Below are 13,436 nucleotides of genomic sequence, written 5' to 3' on the forward strand. Positions count from 1 at the left end.
TGTTCTTTCTCTCATTTTCAGCGGAGCTTCCTGGGCTATGCCAGTTTTAAAGTGGGGGAGCTACTGAGGTCAAAGGAGCAACTGCTAGCCCTGAGCCTGAGGTGGGTCTCTCGGTCTGCAATAATACCGTTACAGTGACTAGCCCGCAATATTTACTGAGGGCTGGCTGGGTTTGACAGTCATAGTTCTCGCATATGTTTAGATGTCAGCTCTCAAAGGGCTTACATTCTCCATTGCAACAGGTTGAATTGAAACAGCAATTATTCAAGCTCACATTCAAGTTCACGTTTCAGATTGTCAAAGTTTATTAGCCCTTGTGGTGGGGGGTGGGGGGGTGGGGAGGGGAATTACATTATCATTAAAGGGATGACATTTGTTTGAAAGTAAGAAAGCATTAGAAGTGATGAGCAATGTTATTGAATAATTTGTGTTACTTATCAAAATATTACTTTTAAAATCAAGTGCATCTCTCGGATTGAAATATATTGGCTAGAGGCATTGCAGACTTTTTGATGCTAGAGGGTAAAATGATTATTTCCTTTTTTAAAGCTTATTTTGTTGCTATCTTAAATATAAACATATGTTAAAATAGAGTCATATTGAAACAGACAATAGATAGAGCTGATTTATAGTATAAGGACAATTTCTTTTGATAGAGAAGATGAGATAATCTTCAGGAAGTTCCAGCGTGTTTTAATAATGAAAAGAATGTTAAAAATAAATATTTATTTTTAAGTTTATAATAAATTTGAAACCATAGTATGTTGCTATATAACTTTATTCTTTTATAATTATGTGTACATGGAGGGGAGAGCACTGCCTTGTGATATTTATATAGAATCCTAGTTGTAAACTGAAGATGCCTTCTTTTGATGAAATATAAAGATGACTCTCAGGGAGAAGATAGTCTCTTAAGTTTGTTTGCTGTCTGACCCAGCCCCCAAGGACCACTTATTACCATGAATTTATTTTAGGAAAAATGCTGTGACGTCTGTTGGAATTTGTACTGCTGGCTGTCTCCTTTTCTGATTAGTACTGACTCATACGGTTTTGCATTTTGACTTAATAGGTAGTACACAATTTAAAGTAATTCATATTCATGCCTAAAAGTAAGCGTTGAAGCCATCATCTTCTCTCTGGCTTCCCTTAGGCTGTCTCGTAAACATCTGTTATTTTGTTGTTGTTGTTGTTGTATTTTATTTGGGAAGACATTTAAAATATTGATAGTGTGGGGAGTTTTATTCCCAATAAAATTTTGTTGCATTTATTTTCAGTCTGAAGGGTGTACGGGCTGGCTGAAAAGTCTAGTTTTTCAAAGGCACTGGGGCCCTGGAAAAACCTGTTACCAGCCAAGCATGGTGGTTAGATCTGACCAGAGTGCTGCTGGGTTAAAACTCGGAGCTAACTTAGAACAAGCAGCAGGTCATGCGTTTTCTAGATAAGATGCTGAGCACCTTATTCCTCCTTTTGCTGACTCACAAGCAGCAGTTGTGATTTTATCATAACTGTCACTAACAGCGGCGTGCTACACAGCAGACACTTCCTGGGAAACCGAAATCAGGGCACTGGAAATTGTTGGTAAAATGGAAATTAGTGACTACATACGATGCCTTTGAGGGAGGGTAGGAACAGAACGGTCAAGTTGAGAGTACGACCCTTGGAAGGAGATAGGAATATAATAATTTCAGATTTAGAGGCTATCAAAACAAATTTCCACTTTTAATTTAATACCCCTAATTCCTGTTCAGTTGAGTTTCATTGTGTTTAAGGAAAACAAATTGAAAAACAATGAGTTGCATTTTCTAGAATAAATAATTGTTGAACATCATTTCTGAAATGGCTAGGTTATTTTTATTTTTTTCTCTTTAGTGCTTTGCCAAGTTTTTCGATTTCCCTCCCTATGAACCAGACACAGTAGACTTATCATAGCCTGTGATTTCTGGTGCTTCATGTTTTTTTCCTTCTGATGTAATTCATCTTCTCTCTACTGACTAGAGAGTCTCTGAGGTACAGAGCTGGGGAACATTAGGTCAGGAACAAAAAGCTTGTTTTGGGTTGTTTGTTTTGTTTTAAATATTTCCTTGTACTGATTATATCTGACTTTTATCCCACTTATAGTCCAGACATTTTAACACAATACAATTCTCAGGTTGTTATGTTTTAAAATATAGAGATGTATGGGAAAGGCTATTAAAGAAATCAACATTCATCTTCTGTTTATTTCTAAGATTTCCCTATTTTATATAACATTTATAGGTGTACATATTGATGCATATACATATGTATCATAGAATGTGTTGTTGCATATGTATTTGTTTATCTGATTTTTAGGACTATTTTGCTTTCCCACAAACCATTAATACTTATTTTCTACCATCAAATATTTGTGCTTAGAGAAATTAAGATCCAAATTATGATGTCTTTACATTTTTATTATTTTATGTTTTATTTAACCTTCATAAACACACATACACCCTTCATTTTTGTTGTTTGTAAAAATAAAAGAACAACAGATAAACCCTACATATTTGAAATGTAATCCCACAAAGGCTTGTTCTTCACTTCAGAGCTGGAAATAATAGGGAAAGGCTCCTTAAACTATGACATATGGCTTTCTCCACAAGTGCACTCAGCGTGATAAAGACATGAAATTGCCACCATCATCTCACATGTTGGGAGCCCACGGGTGTCCTAGACACCCCAGGGCAGTGAATCAGAATAAGTTTGTTCTTAGAATCCTCTGAGTGGCTCTGAACCTCCACAGTAACCTGAGACGCACCTTGGCCATAGTCTGACAATACAGTTTTAAATGATAGATTATTTTCTATTCAAATGAAATTAAACTTGTTTAGAGTTTTAATCTCTTACTACTACTACGATGCTTTTCCTACACAGAGATAAAGACTATACACATCATCTTACTTTAAACACCAGATATATTCTTTAAAGTTCTTTGTATGATGGAATGCTTCTGTAACAGCACCTTTTCTTATCAATAGCTACTTGAACCTCAGAGATGAATTTTAAAAACCACATCCATGTGTCTTAATTGTTATATCTATTTTGAATACATTCTACTCTCTTTTGAAAGTCTTCCAGTTAGCTTTCCTAGGTACTAAAAAGCAGGAGTACAGCCAAAAGTTCTGATGATTTGGCAACACTAATTTTTCTGTATGTCTAAAACATTTTCTCTATTAAACTATAGGCTCGGTGCATGAAATTCATGCACTGGTAGGGTCCCTAGGCCTGGCTGGTGATCAGGGCCAATTGGTGGGGCAACTGGTGGGGCATTCAGGGGCCCCGCTCGCACCTGCCTTGGCTGGCGCTGCCCACTTACCTGCTCCACCATCCTGCCGCAGTCCTGCTCTTCTTGGGGCCCATCAGGGCCGGCAGTGCCTCCAATGCAGCCTGCTGCCAACACCGCTGACACCCGCCATGTTCTGCGCCACCCCCTGGTGGCCAATGAACATCCAACTCCTGGTCAGTCGAACTCCCGCCCTTGGGGATAATTTGCATATTAGCCTTTTATTATCTGCACTAATAAAAGAGAAACATGCAAATTGGTGTCACTCTGCTATGCTCATCAGCCAATCAGCTGAGTATGCAAATTAACTCAACAAAGATGGCGGTTAATTTGCATATGCAGGCACGGAGCAAAGACTGAAGACTGAAGAGGCTTGGCTTCTCTGCTGCGGCCGGAGCGAAGGCCTTGGTCCCAGTTGCCAGTGGAAAACCAGTGTCGGCAGCCAAGGGAAGGAAGGCCTATTGCATGAATCTCTTTGTGCAATGGGCCTCTACTATAGGATAAGGGCAGTAGACATTGACTGGTGGCCAATAAACCCTCTTTGAGAGAGAATATTCATGATTAATTATAAAACAGAATAGTATTATACTTTATTAAATGCATCAATGGAAAAGTTAGAGGATGTGAATGGCATATAAAAAGCTAAGGTAATTGATGCTTTTATGTAGAATTTATTAAGAAATGCACATCAGAAAGCCTGAAAGTATGCATAAGAACACTGCATTATTTTCTTGGGCATGAACAAGCAGAAACACAGACAAGTCAGTAGCAAATGCACACTCATGATTGATCCAGACATGTCTAAGGGGAAACCTCGCATCCTGGAGCGCTTCCTTCCCTGTGCTTTTGGTGCGATTGAAGCTCTCCCAGAATGGATCCTCTGATTCTGACACTGACTTTGACCTCATAGACGTTTGGGAAGAGGTAACTAACACTATTTGAGCTTTATGAGGGATTAGCATTTCCAACATCTTGTCAAATTTGATCTTTAAATAATCTTGCCTGGAAGGTGGTATTATTTCTGTTTCACTCCTAAGCACGCTGAGGAACAGCAGTTGGATTTGCTAAGGTCACTCAGCTGGGATGGGATGGAAACATGGAGAGGAGAGAGAAGGATTCTCATAGCAAGGATTTCCTAGAGAAGAGACATTTTGCTTAGAATCTTAGGATTCAGTGATTGTAGAGCCCAGAAGAGACCTTGGCACAGCAGGTTCTTCTCAGACACATTTAGTGGCGGGGACTCAAACTCGGGAAGCCACGCATCTTTTCCGTTTTCAAACAGGTCCTTGTTAGAAAAGTATTCTTATTTTTTCCTGAGTTTGATTGCCCTGCCATGGTCCCAGATCTCTTTCATGGTGTTAAGTAAAACAAGTCTCCAGCTTCTTCTTTGTGATCACATTTGAAAGCAGCTATTTTGTCCAACAATAAATCTTTCATTCTTTTTATTCTCAGGAAAGAATGTAATTAACAGGACAACAGATTTTCATACCAGACTTTGGTTCAAGTCCCAGCTTTGTCAACAACTGTGTCTCCCCAGGCTTATCTACTCTTTAACGTCTGCTAATAGACGTGGTAATGACCTCCCTCCCAGGGTGATTCTGGGCAATTAATAAATGTAATCATGAGCTATGCACTTCCTTGCACTAGTGAAAAATGCTCTATCCCGGTGCTGGCAGAGGTTGTTTTCCTTGTTTCTTGTTAAGTTTGAGAATCTACAATTCTCCAAATTGGTCAGTGGCCGAGGAGTTGGTTTAACCTTCGGTCTGGACATACCATTTCTATTCCCTGAGGAATGGATACTTACCTGAAACCTGAATTCTGGCTTCAATTGCTGTGACATGAGACTTGACTTCTTAGGTGCAGATGCCAGCAAGCGGCCTACGGAGATCAGTTTGTTTGACTGAAACAGGCAGAATCCCACTAGAGTTGGGAAAAAATCAAATTTGTTTGACTTAATATGTTAGCAATATAGCACTGAACTCAGGACAGAAATTCATAAATGCATCACAGAGTGTCAGCTGCTTTTAGAGTTTACTGATGCATTTTATTGCTGAATACATTAAAAGCAGCCGACAGAAGTCAATTCAAGTAACACCTCTCAGGAGTGGACTAGGAGAATGAAGGGAACATAGAAGTTGGGGCATTGGCTTCTAAAACTGATTTTATTCATTTATTAAAGTAACTGTGATAATGTCCTTTAGGGAGACAATTGCTTAAAATGATAAAAAGTCTCTACATGAGCACTTTGTCATAACTGTTCCAATTACATTGATTTGTCATAAAATCAGAGAATGCAAAGTGCATAGATATTTTCAGATTAAGACAGTAGAAAAGTGGGAAGAGCACATTATTTGGAAACAGCCCAGAGACCAAACACCAGGTTCTGTTGCCCAGCAGGATGGCTGATTGCTCTGAGACTGTGTTCCCATCTGTGAAATGCAGGCAACGGTGGTGCTCACCTCACAGAATTGTTGTTAGGCTCACATGAATTATTAATGTAAAATGTTTACAATTGTGCCCAACACATAGTAAGTGCCCAATAAACGCTAGCTATAATTTTTTATGTTCCTTTCTTTGATTGATTAGTTCTCTAGCCTCAGGCTGTGTGTGTGTGTGTGTGTGTGTGTTCAGGTGAGGGTTAGATTGTACACAACCAATGTTGTGTACCTGAAATGGTATCTGATGCAAAGCAAGGCGTTCATCATGGTCATTTCCTGTTGTTAAAGTTGTTATCATCAGTGTTATTATTTTTATTTCATTCAACTAGACTGTCTTTCATTTATCATTTATATGGTTCTACAATTAAGTAGTCTGCATTTGTCTTTATGTTCCTAATCCATTTTTATGTAGGTCTGACCACAGAAACCAAAGAGCACTTTCTTAGTTTGCATTATTCAAAAGACATGGTATTTGTCAGATGCAAAGTAGAGTTTTCAGTCACTGGAGGGATAGCACATAGTAGAGTACTTCAAGAGCAACTCCATTTGAATAGCAAAGCCTGAAATCTTCCCTCTTTTAAAATGCAAATCACATCCAGTTAATAGCTGTATACAAATATCTACCTGCCTAGGAAGTTTGAGAGCTAATTTAGCTTTGAAGATAATTTTCAGGAATGATTAGGCCTGCAAGGAATTATGTTTGACCGGAAACTTTTGTATTGGATTTGCCCACATTTACCAAAGTCACTTTCATTATTATCACCCTGTGTTTCTGCTGCTCTGGACACATTTATAGCAGCTTTTCCAAACAAACAGGTTTTTTTGGAACACTGGTATCCTTCAGTTATATGTATATGTTTATTGAATGAAGAAGTTTTATGGTCAAATAATTTTGGAAATGCTATATTTTAGAAAAGTGAGGTGGGTTTCCTTGCTGCAGGACTTCTCAGAGCCTTAATGAATCCTGTTGGCCCACTGGGACTCTCAGAGGGCAGGTGTCACCTGCAGGTTTTCCAAAACTAATCTGAACATAAGAAGCTTTCTTTGTTCACAGCTTAGCAGACACGGTATCCCAGGAAACACAGCTACGTAATTTAGAAAATGCTGGTTTAAAACAAGAACCTGTAGCCTTCACCCAAATGAATACTCACTCTTACACACGATACTTTCGCTCCCACACACCATGCCCATATCCACATGCTGTAACTCAACTGTTTCTCTCATTCCCCATCACAAATCCACAGGCATTGCCAACAGTGTGGCATTTTACATTCCATTCGTGCCATGTTTTATATAGACATCATCTTGTGAACTTTGTACAAAACATATGGAAAAAGAGGGACAAAAGACATGCTCAATCTTTTATGTCCATTGACAGATTTTTAAGCTTCCATAAGTGGATACACACTTATTTTCACAAATCACCTAATAATGTAACTGTCCCAAATGGAGCTTAGCTCTTCCCCTGAAAGCTCTGCCTTTTGCTGCTTTTTCTTTCTGGGTTAAACTAAGAATCATCATTTTTAACTCATCTTTTGATGTTAATAATTTTGTTAAAAAATATTTTTTTTAGTGATTTCAGAGAGGAAGGGAGAGGAAGAGAGAGATAGAAACATTAATGATGAGAGAATCACTGATCTGCTGCCTCCTACATGCCCCCCACTGGGGATCGAGCTCACAACTCAGGCATGTGCCCTGACGGAGAATTGAACTGTGACCTTCCTGGTTCATAGTTCACGCTCAACCACTGAGCCACGCCAGCCGGGCTGATGTTAATAATTTTAATAATAGGAGATCCTTATCTGATCACGTTCTTCTCCTATTTTAAACGTTATATCCCTTCGTACTTTCCCCTCACGCCCAAATAAGCAAGAATGTGAACATGAACATATGCAAAAACCTTGGCCAAGATATACAAAACAGCACCTCTGCTTTTCAGCCTCATCTAAGCCACACACATTGCTCTCGACACTAATCACCACTTCCTCCCACTTCCTCCCTGATTTATAGTGACTTCCCTGCACTTTGCATTTTCTAAATGTGCAGTCAGAGTCCCTGTGTTTCTCGGAGCCCAGTTTCAACTTGGGGCAGCAAGAGAGCACAGCAATGTTTGTCTGTGTGTCAGTGTTGCCACTTCGCTTCTTGCCCACGCTGCCTTCCGATTATTTTTCCTCCATTTGTGATACCCCTTGCCAGGGAATAAGCACACCTAGAAGACCCTGGTGTTCTCCAAATGTACTATCATTAAAAACTGAGAGACCAGTCTCTCCAAGCATGTCAGTGACAAGGCCGGGTCGCCATCCCCCACGATGGCTTACATCAGCTCCTCAGTCACCAAAGGACCATGCCTCTGTCATCAGGCTTGGGAGTGGGTGCCAGAAGAAGCAGGTCAAAGCTAATCATTCCTGCTCCAGCTAACAGAGGCTAATGATCCCTAGAAGGCCATAATTTTTTAACTGTGTTTCCAGTGAGGTTTGACTTTGCTTTTCCATTGACACATTGTCAGTTCTTAATATATATGAGTGAGCTGTGCTGGAGATGTCATGCCTCAGAATATATAGAAAGTGACCTGCCCCTTGACGATGCATTTCCTCCATAGCAGTGGTTCTCAACCTTCCTAATGCTGCCACCCTTTAATACAGTTCCTCATGTTGTGGTGACCCCCAACCATAAAATTATTTTCGTTGCTTCTTCATAACTGTAATTTTGCTACTGTAAACAATATGTAATTATATATGTGTTTTCCGATGGTCTTAGTTCAACCCCCAAAGGGGTCGCGACCCACAGGTTGAGAACCGCTGCTCTATAGGGATGCTCTACCCCAGGATTTTCTACCCTAACCATTAAATGAAATGCACTGATGTCTCTGGTTCCGCGTCACAGCATGGCTGTCTCATGGTAAAAGTGTGGTTGAAAGAGATTCTTTGCGATAGGACTTCATTAAGATAAGGAATGGAGTCAGGAAAAGGAAAAAGACTACTTTGTGAATGGGAGATAAGGAAATAGAAAATAAGGTCATATTTTGCTTCTATGACCAAAATAATATGATAAACGATTTTAACAAGGCAGAAGAGAAGGATGGAATCAAAGATAAAATAATAGAGATAAACAGGAATAAGCAAGTTTATTTTACTTCATTGTTACATTTTGTATCAATATAAACAAACTGTTTTTCTCAAGACTGTGTTACAAGGCAGGGAGGGGTTGTTTCTAGCAATGGGCCCAGCTTTATTATGGGTGATCCATTGGGTCCCTTGATGAAAATACTTTAGCTTATTAGAATTCAATAGATAATTAGGTAACTAAGGACTCTTCTTTATAACATTTTATGGCACTGATGACTTTGTTATATTATGGGCCAATTTTACTATCTTGCATAGAAAGCTTTTAAAATTAACTGAAATGATTGAAGGCAGGTTAAATTGGACCTGACCTAAGTGCTACTGAGCCTATATTAATGACATGCACTCAATGCAGGAGCTGCCCCCTGGTGGTCAGTGCGCTCCCACAGTGGGATTGCCGCTGGGCTGACCAGGATGAGTGGTGCTCCCACAGCGGGCTGATCCCCGCAGGCCATGCCCCCCACCAGTGCATGGATCCTGTGTACCAGGCCTCTAGTGTGTATATACATATTTTATATATATTTTAAATGTTACATCTTTCTGATGTTCACATATATAAATTGGAAAATAAACAAACACATTCCATTAAAACTTACTATTGTTAAAAACAAATTTAAAGTGCCAGGATAAACTTGGTTTAATACTCATCCCTCCATTGAAGACATGGCAGATAATGTAAATTTTATTTTATTTTTATCCTCCCCAATATTGATGCAGTTTCTCTAATTCAAAGCAAGATTAAAAGTTTCAATCTTCAATTTAGAAATGATGTATAGTGGGAATTACGTTTCTCTTATCTAGAATGAAATTGAAGTTTTTCCAGGGATTTACGCAATATTAAGAGAGACAGTTTCTAAGGATCCTTGGGTTTGTTTGTTTGTTCTGCCAACTAGCACTAAATTTCCTAGCTGTCCAGCCTCATTTCTAAGACTAGTAGAAATGAATTGCTTCTATGACCAAATGACAGAGCCTTTAAAGTACTTTAAGGATAAACCTGTGATTGTGACATTGGAGGAAGCGAAGTTTCATAACTGTCACCAGGAGTTAATTACTTTGCTTAAAATTTCCCATCTGCCTACTAATGAAATTAATATCACTGAGGTGAACTTAAATTATGGGATTATAGCACAGCTTTTAAAGAACGGATCCCTTCATACTTTAATAGAAAATAGTTTACTCCCCATTTTTTCTTTCATGCCATCTCTGCTTTCCTCAAAACCCTCCTGTCCTTGAAGGACTGAGTGACACTATCTTTCCTGCCAAGTTCATTTGAAAAATATATTGAGATAATAAAGGCGATATGAAGCTCCAGTGAGGGGAAAAGAATAAAAATATGTGTGACTGGTTTTATAATATTTATTATGAAATTGCTTCTCTTCCTCAAATATTGTTTTTATAAATTCTTTGAGTTCAAAAATGCTAGTCATGGACATAAAATGAAGCAGTCCAATATTCGTTGAGTTTCAGAGCTAAGGTAAATAAATAATAGGAATATATATATTTCCTGGACAGTGGTTTTTCCTTTCTTACACCTACAGGTTCATTCCTCAGTGAAAGTGTTTCAAACGTTCCACCTAATGTCTTTCCTACAGATACAGAGAGATGGAGTCAAAAAGAAAGGCTAGTGAATTTCCAAGTATCAGGAGAGTTTTCTTCTGGAACAAATCTGAAAATAGAATGCTGGGCAACTCTTAGTCTAGAGGAGAGGCCGACAATGGAACAAGTATCATTTCAAAGTGCTCATGATTACCCATTCTGGGCAAGAGTTCCTCCTTCTGTTTGAGCCATGCATATTAATAATCAGTACATAACGCTGATTCATGAAGTCTAAGTGCAGGTTGTAGGGTGGCCATGTAGATTGCCTATTGCATTAACTAGGACTGGAAACCAAGTCACATGACTGCTTAGGACTGTGGTCCAAATTCTAGCATTAACTAGACATATGATTCCAGGAAGTAGATTTTTTTGTTGTTCTTCAATATTGGTCAATATGTTTATTGTCCTATTCTGAAAAAAATTTCATTGATGTGTGTTGGTTTAGTTCAGCTCCCAACAGCCCACTCCAAAACTCTTAAGAAACTGCTTTCTGAGCTACCTTATCTTCTGAGTAAGAGATAGTTGGGCTCCTGGATGCCAGTTGGTCACCAGAAAGACCAAGACATAATTAGAAGCTTGGAACTTTCAGCTCCACACCTAACCTCCCTGAAGTGGAGAGGGGCTGGAAATTGAGTGAATGATCGATCATGCCTATGTGAGCAACCCTCCAGAAAAATGTCAAAAGTACTGAGTTCCAATAGCTTCTGGGTTGGTGCACACCTTCCTATTCTGGCAGGGTGGTACATGTCAACTCCATGGCACAGAAGATCCTTCACTCAGGACCTTATGAGTCTTTTCTCTGGTTATACCCTTTATGATATCCTTTATAATGTAATATACTGGTGAAATAAGTACTTTTCTGAGTTCTGTGAAGTGTTCTAGCAAATGATCAAATCCAAATCCAAGAAGATCATGAGAACCTGATTTGTAGCCAATTCGGACAGAAGCTGTGGGTAACCTTACTACTTATTGACCAAGAAGCTAAAAATAAATAGATAAATAAATTACCATTTCATATTTTGATTTTCAGAAATAAATTTTAAAAAAAATCAGACATAGCCTTCTGATTGCTAATGTTCTTGGACAAATTCCATCACTGCTAATGACTTGAGAGGTGGCTTTGAACCTTTCACTTAACCTCTCAGGGCCTCAGTTTGTACAAAATGAATTGGATGATACTTAAGATTACTTTCTGCTCAAGCATTCTCAGATTTTATCCAATTTTGATACTGAGCTCTCAGGAGTTTATCTTAGAATGAAGGAGAAAATAGCTACATCCAGAGTTGTTTCAAGTTAGTGAAACTTTCATTTGGAATACTAAGTTCAATTCAGTTCTTAAAAATTTATAAAAGGATATAGAGAAATCTCTGTTGCATTGAAAATTTTAATCCTGTGACTTCATTTTTACTCTTTCTACTTTCTTTGAGACCCTCAGCCGACTGAATACCCAAACCCATTATTTTTCTTATATGGATTTTTTTAGAGATGTGATAAACATCTTTTAATTATTAATAGATATGCTCTCTTATAATAAAAAGTTTAAAAATAATGCTTTAAAAGGGAGATTTTTGGATAAAAAGTATTGCTTTCCCATATACTTTATATTGAAAAACTGGCACAGGGCATTTGACTTATTCCTGTTGACCTTCAGATTCTGTTTAGCATGAATAAGAACAGTATATAATTTCTATGTAACAGTGTTTCTTGCACTTTGCTTTACTTATTTTCCTTCCTTGGAACAAAAATTTCTGTAGGGACCTTTGTTGTTCTACCTGCACTGCTTTAACTGTGAATCAGTCACATTTTGAACTCTGAAATAATTACCAGAGGATTTGGTAATGCAGTGTCAAGACGATGTTACAAAACAAGTTAAAATCAGAGAACGGGAAATTTCAGGTTTTGTAATATTTTAAAATTAGTGCTACCCTGTCTGCCCTTGCTTATTTTGCCTAGCTAAACTGAATTTCCTTCTTGTGTCAATAACCTTTACTCATTCTTGGGTCCCTGTGCAGATATCCTTCATCCACCCATCATTTTCCCTGTTTGTCTAGTTCTTACTCTGTTCCTGGTGGCCTCTGCTTCCCAACTCTGTTCTGATACCTGAGGTGCCTCCTCAGCCCCTTCCCCTCTCCTTGGTCATTATTCTTTATTTAACTGGGAGCTGGCTCTCTCTCCCTGACAGCTCTGCTAAGTGGCTACCTGGTGTAGGATGGGCATCCTCTGAAAACTCTCCAGGATTGAGGCTCACAGCCTCCAATATACCATTGGCGTCTCCCATTTCGGATATGACCTAAAGATGTCACCGTTTGATGAGGATTTTAACTTGCAATTCACTGTGTCCCTCTTCAGCACTGCTCCTCTTACACATGCGATTCCATAGCCCTGTAGGTGATCTTTTCAGTTCATTAGGCTTTCAGGATTTTCTCTACCCTCCTTCACAACCCACTCCATGGTCATTCCCTAGATTTTGCCATTAATTCCACCCCTCCAGAGTCTTAATTTTAAGTGCTGTATTCTATTTTCTGATTTCCATCTCAGATCTTTCCAGTATCTTCCTAGTTGCTCCTTGACTGCATCAAGTCATTGATCTAAAGTCATGTCTTCATTCTTCACAGATTCCTCCCCCATATCCAGAATTCTTCTTACATAGTTGAGGTTGCATGGTCCATCACTGAGAAATAACAAAACAATTTCCTTGCATACACCCTCAACTGCTGTGCTCCTCTTCTATTACTATACTTTCTAAGCAAAAGATGGATGGATGGATGGATGGATGGATGGATGGATGGATGGATGGATGGATGGATGAAATAAAAATAAAAGCTACAACAACAAAAACTGTGCTTAAATCTAACATTTTGTTCAAGTGGGCTAGGATAGCCCAATTTCCATGCTTCTAGGTTCCATTAGGAATCACGACCCCTAACTTCCTGGGTGCTTTTACTACTAGTCTATAGTCGTACTAGATTCCACTGG

At 38.8% G+C, this 13,436-nt stretch overlaps 1 protein-coding gene across 9 annotated transcripts in view; it reads left to right on the forward strand.

Annotated features, from left to right (window-relative positions):
- The window catches only part of INPP4B (inositol polyphosphate-4-phosphatase type II B), a 577,521-nt gene that overhangs the window by 384,196 nt on the left and 179,889 nt on the right, over positions 1-13,436 (forward strand). For all 9 annotated transcript variants that reach the window (XM_059697959.1, XM_059697964.1, XM_059697966.1 and 6 more), the window contains one exon: positions 22-101. In XM_059697959.1, the coding sequence (XP_059553942.1) occupies positions 22-101 (80 nt within the window). The remainder of the gene's footprint in view (positions 1-21; positions 102-13,436) is intronic.

This window comes from Myotis daubentonii, chromosome 5 (genome assembly GCF_963259705.1).
Source record: "Myotis daubentonii chromosome 5, mMyoDau2.1, whole genome shotgun sequence".
NCBI classification, from domain to species: Eukaryota; Metazoa; Chordata; class Mammalia; order Chiroptera; family Vespertilionidae; genus Myotis; species Myotis daubentonii.